The sequence below is a fragment of the Jaculus jaculus genome, chromosome 5 (assembly GCF_020740685.1).
Source record: "Jaculus jaculus isolate mJacJac1 chromosome 5, mJacJac1.mat.Y.cur, whole genome shotgun sequence".
Taxonomy (NCBI): domain Eukaryota; kingdom Metazoa; phylum Chordata; class Mammalia; order Rodentia; family Dipodidae; genus Jaculus; species Jaculus jaculus.
This window is the reverse complement of record NC_059106.1, coordinates 68,646,546-68,666,197: the sequence shown is the minus strand read 5'-3', so window position 1 is coordinate 68,666,197 and position 19,652 is coordinate 68,646,546. Positions and strand designations below refer to the sequence as shown.

General features: G+C 42.6%; 1 protein-coding gene across 3 annotated transcripts in view; it reads left to right on the top strand.

Moving 5' to 3' along the window:
* Positions 1-19,652, top strand: part of Ago3 (argonaute RISC catalytic component 3) — a 148,519-nt gene that overhangs the window by 38,100 nt on the left and 90,767 nt on the right. For all 3 annotated transcript variants that reach the window (XM_004665222.2, XM_045148895.1, XM_045148894.1), the window contains one exon: positions 2,009-2,129. In XM_004665222.2, coding sequence (XP_004665279.1) covers positions 2,009-2,129 — 121 coding nt within the window. The remainder of the gene's footprint in view (positions 1-2,008; positions 2,130-19,652) is intronic.

The window sequence follows — 19,652 nt, the reverse complement described above, 5'->3', positions numbered from 1 at the left end:
AAGAGAGAATGGGCATGCCAAGGCCTTTCAGCTGTTGTGAACAAACTCCAGACATGTGTACCCCTTGTGCCCATATGTGATATTGCATGCACTATGCCTCTGGCTATGTGGGATCTGGAGATTGGAACATATGTTCTTAGGCTTTGCAGACAAATGTCTTAACCAGTAAGCCATCTCTCCAGCCTTGATCTGTATTTTTTTTTATTAAGGTAAAGGTCTTGAATATGTTGACATATGGATCAGAATGTTTGCTGGGTGAAAATGGAAGTTTCTTTTCTTTGGGTGATTCTGGGGATTGAACCTAGATTCTTTTGTTTTAAAATATTTATTTATTATTTATTTGCAAGCAGAGAGAGATAGAAGAGAGAAGATCGACAGAATGGGTGTGGCAAGGTCTTCATCCACTGCAGCATGTGCCACCTTGTGCATCTGGCTTTATATGGGTCTTGGGGAATTGAACTCAGATCATTAGGCTCTGCAGGCAAATGCTTTAACTATTGAGCCATCTCTCCAGCCCTGAACCTACATTCTTATGCTTGTTAGCCAAGTGCTATACCACTGAGCTATATCTTTAGCCAGACATTTTTGTTATTGTTGTTGTTATTGTTGTTTTATTGAGGTAGGGTCTCACTGTAGCCCAGGCTAATCCGGAATTCACTATGTAGTCTCAGGGTGTTCTTGTGCTCTTGGTAATCTAACTACCTCTGCTTCCCTAAAGCTGTGTTTAAAAGCATGTACCACCATGCTCGCCTTTTAGCCAGACTTTTTTTTTTTTTTTTAGCCAGACATTTTATAGTACACTTATTGATTAGGTATTGTTTTTAAAAGTTGTGATTATAAGCCAGGCATGGTGGTGCACACCTTTAATCCCAGCCCTTGGGAAGCAGAGGTAGGAGAATCGCTGTGAGTTCGAGGCTACCCTGAAACTCCATAGTGAATTCCAGGTCAGCCTGAGCTAGAGTGAGACCCTACCTTGAAAAAAAAAATTGGGAGTATAAGGAATCAAATATAAGATAACTTACACAATAGTCAAAGAGTTCTAACAGAAATACATACTAAGTGCTATTTTATTAGTAAACACTTTTTATTTGCAAGCAGAAAGAGAAAGAGAACATATATGGGCATGCCAGGGCCTCCAGCTGCTGCAAATGAACTCCAGGTGCATGAATCACTTTGTGTATCTGGCTTCATGTGGGTCCTGGGGATTTGCACTCTGGTCATTAGGCTTTGCAGGCAAGTGTCTTAAGCACTCTCCAGCTCTAGGTGCTATTTTAGCACAGGAGAAGGAAATATAGTCAGGGAGTACTTAGTGAAGATGAGAGGGATTTTGAGTCAGATTCTAAGGAGAATACTTTTCTGGTCAGCTGTGTCCTGGATGACTACCAGGCTTATTCTTCTCTGTCATAGGGAAATAATGTCATGCTTTGCCAGCAATCAGTCTTTTTACTGTGCTAAGCCATGTGAACAAAAACTTCATTACATATGAGTGGCTTTTAGACATTTTTTTTTTATGTGAGAGAGCGAGAATGAAAGAGTGTGAGAGAGATGGGCTCATCAGGGCCTAGGCACTACAATCTAACTCCAGACACGTGTGCCCCCCTTGTGCACATGTGCCACCTTGTGACTTGCATCACTGCATCTGGCTTAGGTGGGACCTGGAGAATTGAACATGAGTCCTTAGGCTCTGCAAGCAAATGCCTTAACCACCAAGCAATCTCTCCAGCCCTAGCTTTTAAACTTTTGATAGCTTTCAACTGTCAGAAATTATTTAATTTTTTTTTTTTGTTAGCTTATTTTTTTTTCAAGGTAGGGTCTCACTCTAGCCCAGGCTAACTTGGATCTCACTCTGTAGTCCCAGGTTGGCCTCAAATTCACAGTGATCCTCCTTCCTCTGCCTCTTGAGTGCTGGGATTAAAGGCATACACCTCCACTCCAGGCTTATTTAAGTTAATATTTTTGTATTTCACCCTGGAAAGAAGTATATGAATATTTTTTTTCCCTTCCTCAGGGAAGTAGTTGACTCAATGGTTCAACATTTTAAAGTAACAATATTTGGAGACCGAAGACCAGTTTATGATGGAAAAAGAAGTCTTTACACGGCCAATCCACTTCCTGTGGCAACTGCTGGGGTAAGATATGCATTCCTTTATTGCAAAGCTTTTGCATTTCTTTTTCTTTTTCTTTTGCTATATCTTCTTTTTAAATGATCTTACTACTATTTTAAATTTTTTACTTATTTATTAGCAAGAGAATGCATAGGCGCACCTGGGTTTCTAGCCATCACAAATGAACTCTACACACATACAGCAGCCACCATGTGCATCTGGGTTATATGGGTGCTGGGGAATCGATCCTGGGTCCTTAGGCTTTGCAGGCAACCACCTTGACCACTTTCTAGCTCTTTTTTTTTTTTTTTTTTAAGAAACCAAGGGTGATTGCCCTTAAATGTTTTCATTTATTTATTTCCAAGGAGAGAGAATGGGCATGTCAGGTCTTCTTGCCACTGCAAATGAATTCCAGGTGCAGGCACCACTTTGTGCATCTGGCTTTACATGGGTACTGGGAATCAGACCCAGGCCATCAGGCTTTGCAAACAAATCCCTTTAATTGCTAAGCCATCTCCCTAACCCCTTATTAACATTTTTTAATCTATACAAGTAATTTATCTAAGTGTAAATATATGTATCATTAATCTTTCTAAACTGCTAATATTGACATAATTTCAGATTTATAGAAAAGTGGTGAGAATAATACAGAATACTCATATACCCTTTATTCAGATTCAACAATGTCTTTGAGGTTTGCCACAGTAGTTTTATCATTTTGTTTGTTTTCCTTTTGTTGTTTTTTGATGTAGGGTTTCATTCTAGCTCAAGCTGACCTGGAATTCACTATGTAGTCTCAGAGTGGCCTCTTGGCGATCCTCCTGGGATTAAAGGCGTGCGCCACCACACCCAGCCCTTATCAGTTTTTTTCTTACTCTTTTGCTCTCTATAGTTGTAGGTATAGCACTATAAAGAGACATACAAACTTAAATTACATTGTTTAGTCTTTTAATGTTTAATACTTATTGTGTACTATTTCCTTTGATTTTTTTGTGGTTTTTTTGGTAGGCTCTCTCTCTAGCCCAGGCTGACCTGGAATTCACTATGTAGTTTCAGGCTGGCCTCGAACTCCCAGTGATCCTCCTACTCCAGTCTCCCAAGTCCTTTGATTAAAGGTGTGTGCCACCATATCTGGTATTTGTGTACTCTTTCTTCCTTTCTTTCCTTTTTTTTTTTAGGGTCTTACTCTGGCCTATGACAGCCTGAAATTAATTTTGTAGTCTCAGGGTGGCCTCAAAATCTGGCAGTCCTCCTACCTCTGTCTCCCAAGTGCTGGGATTGTGTGCCACCACGCCTGGCTGAAGATTCAGGAGTTTTTGTTTGTTTGTTTGGTTTTGTTTTTATATTTTTTTAAAAAATTATTTATTTATTTGTACTGGAGAGATGGCTTAGTGGTTAAGCGCTTGCCTGTGAAGCCTAAGGACCCCGGTTTGAGGCTCAGTTCCCCAGGTCCTACGTTAGCCAGATGCAAAAGGGGGTGCACGCGTCTGGAGTTTGCAGAGGCTGGAAGCCCTGGTGCGCCCATTCTCTCTCTCCCTCTGTCTGTCTTTCTCTCTGTGACAGAGAAAGAGGGGGAGAAAGAATGGGCACACCAGGGCCTCTAGCCACTGTAAACAAACTCCAGATGCCTGCACCTCCTTTGACATCTGGCATATGTGAGTCCTGGGGAATTGAACCTGGGTCCTTTGGCTTTGCAGGCAAATGCCTTAACCTCTAAGCCATCCCTCCAGTCCTGTGTACTGTTTCTTAAGAATAAGGCTTAAGGGCTAAGGAGATGACTCAGCACTTAAGGCGCTTGCCTGCAATGCCAATGGCCCAGTAACGATTGCCCAGTACTCACATAAAAGCCAGATGCACAAAGAGTAGTACATACATCTTGAGCTTGTTTGCAATAGCTAGAGGCCCTGGCACATCCATTCATCTCCTGGTGCCCTCCTCCTCCTCTCTCTCTCTCTCTCTCTCTCTCTCTCTGTCCTTGAAATAAATAAATAAAATATTAAAAAAGAATAAGGATTAAAACCATAGTATAAACACCACCTTCATTAAATTTAATGTCAATACAGTACTTTTGTGTAATTAGCAATTGATAGTCCAATTTTGTCAAATGTTTTAATGGTCTTTAGCACCCCTCTCCCCACTCTGGTGTAAAATCTAGTCCAGGGTCAAGATAAATAGACACCATATCTCTTTAGTCTTTATTATGGAGCAGTTTGCCAAGCTGTTGCTCCTACCTCACCCCCCCTTCTTGACTATTCCTCCTTTTTTAAGTTTAGAGGATATTTTATTCAATCATGGATAGAACTTAAGGAAGGAAGGAAGGCAATGCTTCTGTACAGCAGGAAGGGGTTTCCAGAAATGGAAAAGCCCAGACTGAGGCTTTTTCTAGGTTCTGGATAGGGGCAGAACTCACAGCCCTGATGCCAGGTTTCTGCACAGGGATTCAGTTTTAATCCTTAGGAAAGGGAACTATTCTATAAAAGAGGAACTCCTTTCTAGGGAGGGAACTCCTTTAGACAGAAAGAGGTAAGGAGAAGCCATACCCTTTCTCATGTTTCTGACCTTTAGCTAAGTGGAGACTACAGAAGCAGGCTTAGGGATATTGCTCACTTTTACTTTCAGGGGTCCTGTTACCCCTAAACTGCCTCATTTCCTCCTTCTGAAGAAGTAACCCTAACTACTGTTAGGAAGTTGGGGCACTGATTGCTCTGGCTTCTTCAAGCTGAGTAGGGTTGTCCATTGTGGCAGTTGGGGTCTATCTAAAGGACTCCAAATGTGTGGGAAGGTAGTCCTGGATAAAGACATTGGAGAGGAAGAATAAGAGCAAGAAGAGTCAGGGAAAAGTGGGCACTGAGTGAAGTGAGGCTCTTTAGGGGTTCCATTCTTACAGACTCTCAGGCCTTGGAGGGCATTTGAGGGGACCCAGGCAGATGGAGTTAGCAGGTCATAGGACCATCTGAGTGCAGACTGACTTTAAATGAGAGAAGGTAAGGTTAAAACAACAGCTGAGCACACAGTATCCAAAAATTAACAGAATTACCATTACCAGTAATGACAGTCATAATTATCTTTCACCATTAAGAGCCAAAATGTCCATTTCTAAAGCTGTTCACCAAATGGCATGGTGGTTTCTGATACGGTCTGAATCAGTTCTTGTGGATATTGTCATGCATATGAGACATTAGTAGAATTATTAAGAATACATTCAGAGCAGCCAGGCATGGTAGCACACACCTTTTATCCCAGGACTTGGGAGGCAGAGGTAAGAGGATCGCTGTAAGTTCAAGGCCAGCCTGAGACTACATAGTGAATTCCAGGTCAGCCTGGGGTAGAGTTATACCCTACCTCAAAAAAAAAAAAAAAAGAAAAAGAAAAAAGAAAAAAAGAAGAAGAAGAAGAAGAAGAAGAAGAAGAATGCATTTAACCTTGATAATGGCATGAGGATTGCTCTGAGTCACTGTGAGCACACCTAAAGTTACATGGCTCTGTATACAGTTGTCTCTGTCATCATTTGGCCTCAGAATTAAGGAGGGAATTTCTCTGGGTTGTTTTGCCCAAAGATTTTAAAGAATATTTTATTCTCTGGTTATATATACTCTTCTGCTGGGTGTTTAAGACCAAGTGGTTAGCCAAAATTTAATTATATGTGTATGTATGTTTTCAAGGTCTGCAGCTCTTTAGCAAAGACCTTTAGGGATCTGAAAGAGCTCCTTTAGCATTTATGCCCTCTGCTGGCATAAGTCAGGACCATGCTGATAATGTGGCTTCTCTTGGAAACATTTGAGGATCTGTTCCTTTTGTTTTGACTCTTTACATACTATTCATTGGTTAGAGTCCAATCTCTGGGTTTCTGTATCTTCTCTGACCAAGATGACAGATGACGTACTTGATCTGTAGGACTCTTTTGAAGTGTCCTATCCTCTCCTGGGGCCTGCTTAATGGGATGCTGGGACCAAAATATTGGCTGTCCTTTTAGCCCCAAAGTCCTCATTAATTTTGGCTGCTATCTTTGGTTATTGAACACCCAGGAAGAAAGTGAATACAGGGCATATCTTAACACCATTTGTCTATTTAAAGGATGGTTACACTTAAGTTGTCTGATAATGTAGTAAGCCATATCTAAAAGATAGAACACATATATCTTACTTAGTGTTTGTAAGTACAAGCAAAACACATAAACAGCCCTAAAGAATTTTTTTCTTTTTTCGAGGTAGTATCTCCCTTTAGCCTAGGCTGAACTGGCATTCACTCTAGACCCAGGCTGGCTTAAACTCACAGTGGTCTTCCTACCTTTGCCACTGAGTGCTGGCATTAAAGGCATGCACCACCATGCCTGGCCCCCACTAAAGACAATTTTTACCAACAACTTTAAAATACCTAGAAATCTTTTTTGCTAAAAAGCAACTAAAGCAGAATAAAATCTTAGCATCTCTGTATTAAGACATCATGAAAAATGTCCCCAAAGTTAATTTGGTGGTGTTGCACTTAACTTCTAGTTGCTGGGACAAACATCCAATTAGACACAGCTTTTGGGATGAAGGGGTTTATTTCAGGCTCACAAATTCCAGGGGAACATCAATGGTGAAAGAGGCTGGCTTATTTCCCATAGTTCAGTAGCAGAGAGATACCATAAAACAGCCAGCATGTCAAAGCTAACTGCTTTCTCAACATCTTTGGGCTAGAAATCAGATCTGTCCCCGAACACACCTTGGGGCTACACTCCAGAATCTATCCCTAGTGACACCTCTTCCCCAATAGGGCTGTGCCCACTGGAAATTCAAATTTTAAGCTTAAATCTGTGGGGTCATATATTCAAACTGCCACAGGTGGCCTCAGGGATTAAGAGAGCTTCTGATGTTATTGCCCAGAGGCAGGATAGCCTCAAACTTCTGATCCTTTCGTCTCAGTTTCTGGAGTGCTAAGATTAAAGATGTGACCCACAACACCCAGCAGAATCCTGTGATTCCCAATAGTCCCCCAAACTGTGCCAGGAAATTGGGAAATAAGAGAGGGTCTATTCTACAGCTGGCAGCTCTGGATGATCTTGTAGATAGTCACAGTAAGGCAATTCAAAAGGCAGAGTTACACTTGGGAGGCAGAGGTAGGAGGATCACGGTGACTACATAGTGAATTCCATGTCGGCCTGGGCTAGACTGAGACACTACCTCGAAAAACTTTTAAAAAAGCGATAGCTGAAGCTTGGCATTTTTGTTCACACTTGAGAACATCTGTCAAGCATTGTAACAAACATGAGCACGTATTTTTCCTCTTTTAAATCTAAAATCATTCAAACCTGTGTCTAGTAATTTCACATCACTTTAAAATACATGTTTGTACCTTGTACTAGGTACATTTTTAGCATTTTAACCCTTAGTCTGTTTGTTGTTCTCCTTTCCCTTGTCTCAGAGCCAAAGTGCCAATGTATTTCAGGGTAAGAGTCTTGGAGGACAGGACACATGAGTTATATCTGTTTGGAGTATGATACTGGGAGGCATTCACCTTTTCCAGAACCTAGTTCTCCATGAGTTTAAACAGCAGATGAACATTTATTAATATACCTTATATTACAGTAAGCTAGGATAGCACAAGAAGCCAGACAGCCAAAACTTTCAGTGTTAACAGTAAGTTAAAGTCTCAATAGCCTTGTGTGGCACTGTTATTTAGTTAGGCAAAAACATGTGCCTTGGGGAGCCTTGGGGTCATGCCCCCAAGCTAGAGGTCAATACACGTGGTCCCATAATAGCCAAGAGTGTTGAGTGATACAGCTTCCCTGAAAAAGTCTGGGCACAGGGCTGGAGAGATGGCTTAGCAGTTAAGTGCTTGTCTGTGAAGCCTAAGGACCCCGATTCGAGGCTCGGTTCCCCAGGTCCCACATTAGCCAGATGCACAAGGGGGCGCATGCGTCTGGAGTTCGTTTGCAGAGGCTGGAAGCCCTGGTGCGCCCATTCTCTCTCTCTCCCTCTATCTGTGTTTCTTTCTGTGTCTGTCGCTCTCAAATAAATAAATAAATAATTAAAAAAAAAAGTCTGGGCACAAATCAATTAGAGCAAAATAATAGGAAGGTGAGGGGTTCCTCTCAGGATTTCGAAGGAAACTGAAGGTGAAAGAGAGAGAGAGAGAGAGAAAGAGAGAGAGAGAGAGAGAGAGAGAGAGAGAGAGACAGAGAGAGAGAGAGGGAGAGGGAGAGAGGGGAGCTTGAACTACTGTAGCTGGACATTTTCTGTAGCACCTCAGCTCCTGTAGAAGAGACATCTCCCTTGGTGCTCCATGCTTATTCTTTTGGCCAGGGGACAGGACCCTAAAGGTCTGTTTGGGTTTAGAGCCACCCTTGCCAATGTAACCTTGCAGCATATTCTCTTACTTTGATTTTCTTCTTTTTATGTCCCTGCTACTTTTGGTCCTTCTTTGTCTCTTAGAGCAGAGAAAACCTGTATATAAGTTCCACTTTAGATAGGCTATAGTTTCCATCTAGAAAGCAAAAACAAATTGGAGAGGTTGGTGGAAGGTTGTTCCTTTTCTTCCCCTAACATTTCAGCCCTGTGGCCAAAGGGGTAGGGACTGTCAGTGTGGTCTAATAGAATGCCCCCAGGACCCCTTCCCAGGTGATGGGAGTGGTCCATGCTTACCTGTGGCTTGCAGTTCACGTCCCCAATAGTTTTACTTGTAGCCTAAATACTTATCCCTTTCTTAGTTGCTCAAGCCCTGCCTCCGCCCCCCCCCCCAAACTGGAAGTTTTCCATTCATCCCTTTGGACTCATACCTATGGCATTAGCTGTACACACTCAGCCTTCAAAAATATTCTGACCACCAAGGCAATACTGGCAAAAAATATAAGAAAGAAAAAGGAAGAGAGGAAGGGAGGAAGGAAGGGTGGGAGAAAGGTGGAGGGTGGGAAAGGAAAGGGAAGAAAAAAGCCAGGCATGGTGGCACATGCCTTTAATCCCAGCACTTTGGAGGGAGCGGTAGGAGGATGGCTGTGAGTTTGAGGCCAGCCTGAAACTACGTAGTTAATTCCAGGTCACCTGGGGCTATAGTGAGACCTTACCTCAAATTTTAAAAATAAAAGCAAAACAGAAAAACCACCTCTGGAGTGAAGACTGAGCTTTAAATGTCAAGAAGGCTAAATGATTTCTAATGACTACATGTCTCAACACCTTTGTGTGTTGAGCCTCTAATACTGTCTTAAAGTATTTTGATTCTTTTCCTCAATCTGTATGAGGTGAGCACGATACCACTCAGTTGAATTCCCCACTTAAAGAAGGTTATCTGTTGGACTCTGGATTAAGAGAGCCCTATTGTAATTTACCACAAGCAATACAGAAGATAGAAAGTATCTACAGGTCTTGCCTTAGCTGCTTGCCTTATGTACCACTTTCTTAGGCTGGGTCTGTGATTCCCTTCGACTCAGCTTCAGGCTCCCTGTGAATCTAATTGGGCCTCTCAGGTATAGTCCTCTCAAAGCATTAGCTCTCATACCACCCACCAGTGTGGATCAATTATGTTTTATTTATTTATTATTACCAAAACACAAAAATAAGTCAGTATACTGCAAAGCACACACATCCTGCTTCTGGTGGTACAAGTGGGCAAAAGGAGAAAACACAAGATTCAGTACATGACTCTCACAGAAATTTCCCAAATCTACCACCTACCAAGTTTTGAATATTCCCAGTCAGTTCCCAAACGGAAAAAAAAAAAGCTGCAGAGAAAAAGACAGAGAATTAGTGACACGTCCTCCTGCCACTAGGAAGGAAATATAACAGAAGGCAGGAAATATAACACATACACTCTGATTTTGCAGCCAATACATCAAAATGATACGAGATTTGGAGGCATCTTTGAGAGTGCTGGAGCCTTTCTGGGTTCTTGGCTGGACTTTAACCCAGGAGTTAGGGTACCAGACAAAACTTCCACTGAGTCAGTAGCCTCCAGGTTCTTGTCTTATGAATTCAAATCCACAGACCAGAAGGTAAAGTTTAGAGAAATTTTATTAGATTATGTATGGAACTTGAGAGAAAGGAAGAAGGCAGAGCTCCTGTATAGCAGGAGGGGGGTTATGAATATACCTCTTCTTTTGTTTAAGTATTTATTTATTTTTATTGACACCTTCCATAGTTGTAGACAATAACCCATGGTAGTTCCCTCCCTCCCCCCTCTTTCACCTTTGAAACTCCATTCTCCATGATATCCGTTCCGCCCCCCAATCAGTCTCTCTTTTATATTGATGTCATCATCTTTCCCTCCTATTATGATGGTCTTATGTAGGTAGTGTCAAGCACTGTGAGGTCATGGATATTCAGACCATTTTGTGTCTGGATGAGCGCGTTGTAAGGAGTCCTACCTTTCCTTTGGCTCTTACATTCTTTCCGCCACCTCTTCCACAATGGACCCCTGAGCCTTGGAAGGTGTGAATGAGATATTTTAGTGCTGAGCCTCTGTCACTTCTTCTCAGCACCATGGTGCCTTCTGAGTCATCCCAAGGTCACTTCCATCTGAAAAGAAAAGCTTCTCTAATCAAAAGTGAGAGTAGCATTAGTATATGGGTATGAATATTAAGAGAAGTGCTTACTGTGCAGTTTGTTGAGCATAGTACATACATTTAGCCAGAAAACAGCAGACATTACAACCCTAAGGCTCATGACTATCCCTGTTGTAGGTTTTCAGTATCAGGGATGTATTCCCTCCCATGAAGCAGGTCTCCAGTCCAATTAGAGAGCAGTTGATTTCCCCCTTGACAGACATGCCCCTGTTGCACCCTTTGGCTCATTTGGCCTGGCTGGCCACATTTAAGGCTTACAGTGTTCACTGTTGAGTATCTCCATTGGTGATTTATCTCTCTTCCATTGGACTGCATGCAGCATAGCTTTTTCCAGCTTTCTGTCAGTTGATCTACATGGAGGAGGTTTTCAACTCAGTTTCAGCAGGATTTCTCAGTGACCTTGTAGCCCAAGTATGTGGAGTCTTCAGCAATAGGGTCTTACCGTCTGTTCCTGGTGGGAAAACAAGGGCCTTGGCAATGGCCTGTAATGTTTTGGGGGTATCAGGGACCTCCCTGACCAACAACTCACTGGAAGGTTTCCCATTTCTGGCACTGAAAATTTTCTAGTAACAATCTATGGCTCCTGTGTGTTCCATTGTCCAAAAAAGTAGGTTTCCATATGATTTATTTCTATCCTCTTAGATTTTGATTAGCCCTCCCTCTACCTTTCCTTTACTCAGTCTCTTCCCCTGACCTCACTTAGGCCTTTCCATCCCCATTAATCTGTTCTTCTACATATATACAGTACCATCGTATTAAGTCCCCTCTCCCTCCCTTTTTATTCTCTTTTATCCCCTTTCTAGTATACTGGCCTCCGCTACTGAGTTTTACTCCCACTCACATAGAAGTCCAGTCATTTGTAGCTAGGATCCACATATGAGAGAGAGCATGTGATGTTTGGCTTTCCGGTCCTGGGTTACCTCACTAAGTATAATCCTTTCCAGATCCATCCATTTTCCTGCAAACTTCATAATTTCATTTTTCTTTACCACTGAGTAGAACTCCATTGTGTAAATGTCCCACTTCTTCATTATCCATTCATCAGTTGAGGGACATCTAGGCTGGTTCCATTTCCCAGCTATTGTGAATAGAGCGGCAATAAACATAGTTGAGCAAGTATCTCTAAGGTAGTGAGACAAGTCCTTAGGATGTATGCCTAGGAGTGGTATAGCTGGGTCATATGGTAAATCTACTTTTAGCTGTCTCAGGAACCTCCACACTGATTTCCACAATGGCTGGACCAGATTGCATTCCCTCCAATAGTGTAGAAGGGTTCCTCCTTTTCTGCATCCTCGCCAACATTTATGGTCATTTGTTTTCATGATGGTAGCCAATCTGACAGGAGTGAGATGGAATCTCAATGTAGTTTTAATCTGCATTTCCCTGATGACTAGGGATGTAGAGCATTTTTTTTTAAGCTGCTTATATGTCATCTGTATTTCTTCTTTTGAGAACTCTATTTAGTTTCATAGCCCATTTTTTTAAACTGGGTTGTTTGATTTCTTATTACTCAGTTTTTTGTTGTTTAGTTCTTTGTATATCCTAGATATTAATCCTCTGTTAGATGTGTAGCTGGCAAAGATTTTCTCCCATTCTGTAGGTTACCTCTTTGCTCTATTCACAGAGTCCTTTGTAATTTCATGAGGTCCTAGCAGTTGATCAGTGGTTTTATTTCCTGAGCAATTGGGGTTATATTCAGAAAGTCTTTGCCAAGACCAATGTGCTGAAGGGTTTCTCCTACTTTTTTCTCTAGCACTGTTAGAGTTTCAGGTCTGATGTTAAGGTCTTTGATCCATTTGGACTTAATTCTTGTGCATGGATAAAAATAAGGATCTATTTTCATCCTTCTACAGGTACATATCCAGTTTTCTCAGCAGCATTTGCTGAAGAGGTTTGTCTTTTCTCCAATGAGGACTTTTGGCATTTTTGTCAAAGCCCAGGTGGCTGTAGCTACCCAGACTTACATCTGGGTCCTCTATTCAGTTCCATTGATCTACATGTCTGTTTTTGTGCCAGTACCATGCTGTTTTTGTTACTATGGCTCTATCATAATAGGTTAAAATCAGGTATGGTGATACCACCAGCCTTATTTTTGTTGCTCAAAATTGTTTTAGATATTTGAGAACTTTTGTGCTTGTAAATGAATTTTTGGATTGTTTTTTCCATTTCCGTGAAGAATGCCATTGGAATTTTGATGGGGATTGCATTAAATGTGTAGATTGCTTTTGGTAAGAGTGTCATTTTCACAATATTGATTCTTCTGATTCAAGACGAAGGGATGTCTTTCCATTTACTAATGTCTTCTGCATTTCTCACTTGAGTGTTCTTAAAGTTTTCATTGTAGAGATCCTTCACTTCCTTAGTTAGGTTTATTCCAAGGTACTTTATTTATTTATTGGTTTTTGAGGTAGGGTCTCACTCTAGCCCAGGCTGACCTGGAATTCACTATGTAATCTCAGGGTGGGCCTGAACTCATGGCAATCCTCATACCTGTGCCTCCCAAATGCTGGGATTAATGGCATGTGTGACCACGCCCAGCTTTTTTTTTTTTTTTTTTTGATGCAATTGTGAATGGGAGTGATTCTCTGATTTCATCCTCTGTGTGTTTGTTGTTAGCATATAAGAAGAATACTGATTTCTGTGTGATTATTTTGTATCCTGCTACATGGCTATAGGTGTTTATCACCTCTGACAGTTTGCTGGTAGAGTCTTGAGGATCCTTTATATATAGAATCATGTCATCTGCAAATAATGATAACTTGATCTCTTCCTTTCCAATTTGTATCCCTTTTATTCATATCTCTTGCCTTATTGCTATGACTAAGACTTTCAGTCCTATATTAAATAAAAGTGGGGACAGTGGACACCCTTGTCTTATTCCTGATTTTAGTGGAAAAGCTTCAAGTTTTTCTCCATTTAGTATTATGTTGGCTGTAGGTTTGTCATAAATAGCCTTTCTTATGTTGAGATATGTTCCTTCTATTCCCAGTTTCTGTAGGACTTTTATCATGAAGGGGTGTTGGGAGATAGGGGATTTTTAGCGGGAAACGGCTAGGGTCTTAGACCTGCTAAGCCCTGGTATGGTTACATTCAAGTGCAGATACATTGGTAGATGCAGACATGCACCTACATGTTAGAGAGAGTGATACTGGGCTCAGCAGATAAAGTGCATGCCACACAAGCCCTGAGCACTGCAAGACTCATGTAAAAGTTGGAAGCCAGGCTGGACAGATGGCTTAGCAGTTAAGATGCTCACCTGCGAAGCCTAAGGACCCAGGTTCAATTCCCCAGTACCCACATAAACTAGAAGCACAAGGTGGAAGGTGAGGACCAATCTGGGAAAGGGGTCCTCTGACTTAACACACACACACACACACACACACACACACAGAGAGAGAGAGAGAGAGAGAGAGAGAGAGAGAGAGAGAGAAGGAGGGAGGGGGACAAAAACAGAAAATGTGGTGCCACACGCAGGCTCAGGTCCCTTGTTCAGAGAGGAATCTCCAGCCATCTTGACAAGAATTCTGTGGCCACTTTGTGTCCATCCTAGGTCTTGTGAGAGGAACCATGCAGAGGACACATCGTGTCACACTAGGGCCTGGCATGGCCTGGCTGCTGTCACCCTTCAGCTCTTTCCAGGATGCAGGCCACCCTAGAAGTATGGCATGTTGCCTGGTGCCTCATTAATGGCATTGCTGAGCTCATTAAGTTGATCTTTCATTCCTCTTTAGTCTCCCAGCTCTGAGCTGTCACCTCAGTCACTCCCAGCCTGGGGCTGGGTTAACCCTTGGTGGCTCCTGCCAAGGCTGCTGTCGGTCCAGAGACAGATTCTACAAGACAGACTGGAGTTACCCCAGGGCGTATCTTAGCTTCCTGGGCTGCTGTAACAAAGCAACGCACCCTTAGCAGCTTAAAAAAAGGTATTTGTTTTGTGACATTTTTGGAAGCTGGAAGTCTGAGGTGGGGTTATGGGGAGGTCCTTCTGAGGGCACCCCTTCAGCTTCACATCTTTCCCATGGCGTCTGGTGACTTGCTGGCAGTCTTTGGTGTTTCTTGCTCATAGATGCATTGCTCTGTCTCTGCCTTCTCTGTGTGACATTCTCCCTGTGTGTGGGCACACAAGTCTTATGTCCCAAAGGTCATCTGTTTTTGTGGACGTGTGTGGTATACGTGAACGGATATGTGTTCATATGTGTGTGGGTGCACATATGTGTTCATGGAGGCCAGAGGTTGACATCTGGTGTCTCCCATGATTGCTCTGGTCTCTGATTTATCTAGTGGGGTGGAGTTTGTCCCTTGTACCCCGAGCTCAGTGATAGAGAAGTCTAGGTAGCCCCCTCCCTGGGAGATGTCCTGTCCCTCCCTCCCTCCCTCCCTCCCTCCCTCCCTCCCTCCCTCCCTCCCTCCCTCTCTCTCTCTCTCTCTCTCTCTCTCTCTCTCTCTCTCTTTTATTTCTTTGAGGTAGGGTCTAGCTCTAGCCCAGGCTGACCTGGAATTCACTTGGTAGTGTCAGGGCGGCCTTGAACTCATGGAGATCCTCCTATCTCTGCCTCCCAAGTGCTGGGATTAAAGGCCAACATGCCTGACCTTTTTTTTGGTGTGGCCTCTTTATGTGTGTTTATGCATGTATGTATGTAGGTACATGTACCAGTGTGTGTGTGCCTGTACACGTGTGTAGTCCAGAGATTGATATTGAGTGTCTTCCTCATTCTCTACCTTATTTTTAATTTTTTTATTTTTAACTATTTATTGACAACTTCCATAAATATAGACAATATCTCATGATCATAATTCCCTCTCGCAACCCTCCCCTCAACCCCCTCTGCACTGAATCTCTTCTTCTTTCTACCCAGTCTCTCTTCCATGTTGATGCTATCATACTTTTCCTCCTGTTGCACAGGTCTTGTGTAGGTAGTCTCAGCCACTGTGAGGGCACAAATTTCAACTCTACTTTGTGTCTGCATGACAGGATGGTAAGGAGTCCTCTCCTTCCTTAGTCTTTTAGATTCTGTTGCAATCAGTTCCATGTTGTTGGGACACATAGCTTATGGGAGGAATGGGTTTATTTCAGGCTTACCGAGTTCAGGGTAACACCATCAATGGTGGAAGAAACTGGCTGTCTTTACTAGATCCAAGCAGAGAAAACCACCAGCAGGCAGCACCACTAGCAAGCATGACCCCCAGAGCTCAGACTGCTCTCCTCACACCTTTGAGATGAAATTCAGATCTGACCCAAACGCACTTTAGGATTGCCTCCAGTGACATGTCCCCCCACCCCCAGTAGCAGCAATCTGCCTGCTAGGGGCTGTAGTTGCCAACTAAATTTAAAAAAAACAGTTTTGTCTGTGGCCATACATTTACACAATCATATTCAAACAAGCACACTTTCTTTCTGCCACCTTTTCTGCAATGATTCCTGAGCCTTGGAGGATGTGGTAGAGTTGTCTCACTTAGTGCTGAACACTCCATTGTCACTTCTCAGCAGTATGGTGACACTCTACTGTCACTTCTTCTCAGGACTATGGTGAGTTTTGCATCATCGTTGCCATCTGAAAAAAGAAACTTCTCCAATCAAAAGTGAGAGTAGCATTAATAAATAAGCATAAACACAAGTTCATCCACCTTGATTTTTGAGGCTAAAGTCCACACTGAACTTAGAGGTCACTGAACTGGCTAAACTAGCTATCCAGCAAGCCCTAGAGATCCTCCTGTCTTCAGCTTCCCAGCAGAGGGGTTACAGGAGTGTGTGCCACCGCTCCCAGCTTTTACTTGAGCTTTGAGGCTCTGAGTTCAGATCCTCATGCTTGCATGGTGAGCACTTTACCCACTGAGCCATCTCCCCAGCTCACTACACTTTTTCCCTCTTATGAAGTAAACATGATTGAAGATTACAGACAAGTTATTTTGTAGATTGTCCTTGAGTCTGGATGTGTCTTTTGCTTCCCCTTCATTACTTTTATTTATTATTATTATTAGGGTCTCACTCTAGCCCATGCTGACCTGGAACTCATTATGTAGTCTCAGGCTAGTGATACTCCTACATCAGCCTCCCAAGTGCTGGGATTAAAGGTATATACTCCCACACCAGACAGAAAGTTCTTTTCATTGCGAGGAAATCCTCACTTAAACTTCAGAGAGCTTCACACACATGCAGGAACTTTAGCCAGTTCAATCTCTATCAGGATTTCTTGCACTGGTCACCCTGAGCTGAATTACTTCTCCATATTCAGGATACTCAATTACAGTACCATCACCGACAAATTTCTTCTTGAACATTTTCACTAATTTCTTTATATCATAAAAATTAGCAATTCCCTGGATAGTAGAAAGAGTCTTCCTGCCATTTCTCTGTTGAGTTCATTTTTTAATATTTTATTTTATTTATTTATTTGAGATAGAGAGAGGCAAATAGATGGAAAGAGGAAGAGGGAGAGAATGGGCATGCCAGGGCCTTCAGCTGCTGCATATGAACTCCAATAACATGCACAACCTTGTACACCTGGCTTATGTGGGTCTTGGGAAAATGAAGTTGGGTCCTTTGGCTTTGTAGGTGAGCACCTTAACTGCTAAGCCATCTCTCCAGCCCTCTGTTGAATTATTTTATAGATACTACTCTCAGTGCTAGCAGGAAGCAGGTCATTACCTTTTTTGCATCAGCAAAGGGTTCAAAAGAGTGGAGGTTCTGGATAATGGTCATATTACAGGATTACTTTTCCTTGGTGAAAACTGCCTGCTGAAAGTGGCTGTGAGAGAAGGCCAGGGCAGGTAGTTGGTCAAGGGAAAGGCAGCTGAATCCTCCACAGTGGTTCAGAATGACTAGGGCCTAAACACTTTAAAAATATATTTTATTATTTAAAATTGTTTATTTGTTTGAGAGAGAGAGAATGGGCATACCAGGGCCTCCAGCCACTGCAAATGAACTCCAGATGCATGCACCACCTTGTGCATCTGGCTTATGTGGGATCTGGGGAATCCAACCATTGTACTTTGGCTTTGTAGGCAAGTGCCTTAACTGCTAAGCCATCTCTCCAGGCCCCCTAAACACTTTGTTGTTGTTTGCTTTTTTGTTTTTAATTTAAGAGAGAGAGAGAGAGAGAGAATTGGGGTGCCAGGACCTCAGCCACTGAGGTCCAACTCCATGTGCTTGCACCATCTAGTGGTCATGTGCAACCTTACTCTTGCCTCACCTTTGTGCTTTTGGCTTGCGAGGGATCTGGAGAGTCAAACATGTGTCCTTTAGGCTTCGCAGACAAGCACCTTAACCACTAAGCCATCTCTCCAGCCCAACACTTTTTAAAAATTTTTAATTTTATTTATTTATTTGATAGAGAGAAAGAAACAGAGAGAGAGAGAGAGAGAATGAGTGTGACAGGGCCTCCAGCCACCTTTAATCCCAGCACTTGGGAGGCAGAGGTAGGGGGATTGCCATGAGTTAGAGGCCAGCCTGAGAACTACATAGTGAATTCCATGTCAGCGTGGGCTACAGCACCCTACCTTGAAAAACAAAACACATAATAATAATAATACTATATATGTGTGTATGTGTGTTTTAAAAATATACTTTATTTATTTGAGAGAAAGAGACAGAGAGAGAGAGAGAGGGAAAATGGGCATGCCAGGGCCTTCAGCCACTGCAAACAAACTCCAGATGCATGTGCCCCCTTGTGCATCTGGCTTATGTGGGTGCTGGAGAGTCTAACCCGGATCCTTTGGCTTTGCAGGCAAACACCTTAACTGCTAAGCCATCTCTCCAACCAATATATATATATTTAAGCCTGGCATGGTGGCACACACCTTTAATCCCAGCTCTTGGGAAGCAGAGGTAGGAGGATCATTGTGAGTTCGAGGCTATACTGAGACTACATAGTGAATTCTAGGTCAGCCTGGACTAGAGTGAAATGCTGCCTTGAAAAACTAAAATAATAAAAATAAAATTACTTATTTGCAAGACAGACATACAGAGAGGGAGAGAATGGGCACATCCTTCCTATGGCTCTTACATTCTTTCCACCACCTCTTCCACAATGGACCCTGAGCCTTGGAAGGAGTGATAGAGATATTTCAGTGCTGAGCACTCCTCTGTCACTTCTCAGCACCATGGTGCCTTCTGAGTCATCCCAAGGTCATTGCCATCTGAAAAGAGAAGGTTCTCTAACCAAAAGTGAGAGTAGCATTAATATATGGGTATGAACATTAAGAGAAGTGTTTACTGGGCAGTTTGGTGAGCATACTATATACATTTTAGCCAGATACCAACAGATATTATACCGTTAGAGCTCATGACTATCCCTGTTGTAACTTTTCAGTATCAAAGATATATGTCTAATTGGGCCTCCAGTCCAATTAGAGAGTAGTTGGTTTCCTCCATAACAGACATGCTGCTATTTCACCCTTTAGCTCATTTGGCCTGGCTGGCCAAATTCAAGGCTTGCACTATTGAGTATCTCCACTGGTGATTTCTCTCTTTCCCATTGAATTGCATGCAGAGTAGCTTTTCCCAGCTTTCTGTCAGCTGGTGTATATTTCATATGTTTTTTTTTAAAAATATTTTATTCTTATTTATTTGAAAGAGAGAGAATGGGCACACCATGGCTTCCAGCCACTGTAAACGAACTCCAGACACATGCGCCATCTTATACATCTGGCTTATGTGGGTCCTGGGGAATCGAACGAAGGTCCTTTGGCTTTGTAGGCAAGCACCTTAACTGCAAAGCCATCTCTCCAGCCCCGATTCCTTGTGTTTTGATTGACCATTGTGTCTGTCGCTGTTTCCCTGCAGCTGGTTGTCAAGCCAGCAGTGGTAGCAATACTCATATTGACATTTCTCCTGGGCCTTGGCAGTTGTGATATAAGTGACACATACCCTGGAAGGCAGTCGGGTATCTTTACTTGTCATACTGATGGATATTGGGTCTCTCCCTTATTCTCTGTTTTCTGTAAAATAAAACATCTCTGACCAAGAGTGAGAGCAGCTTTGATTTAGGGGGATATGCATAGAGATCTGAAAAACT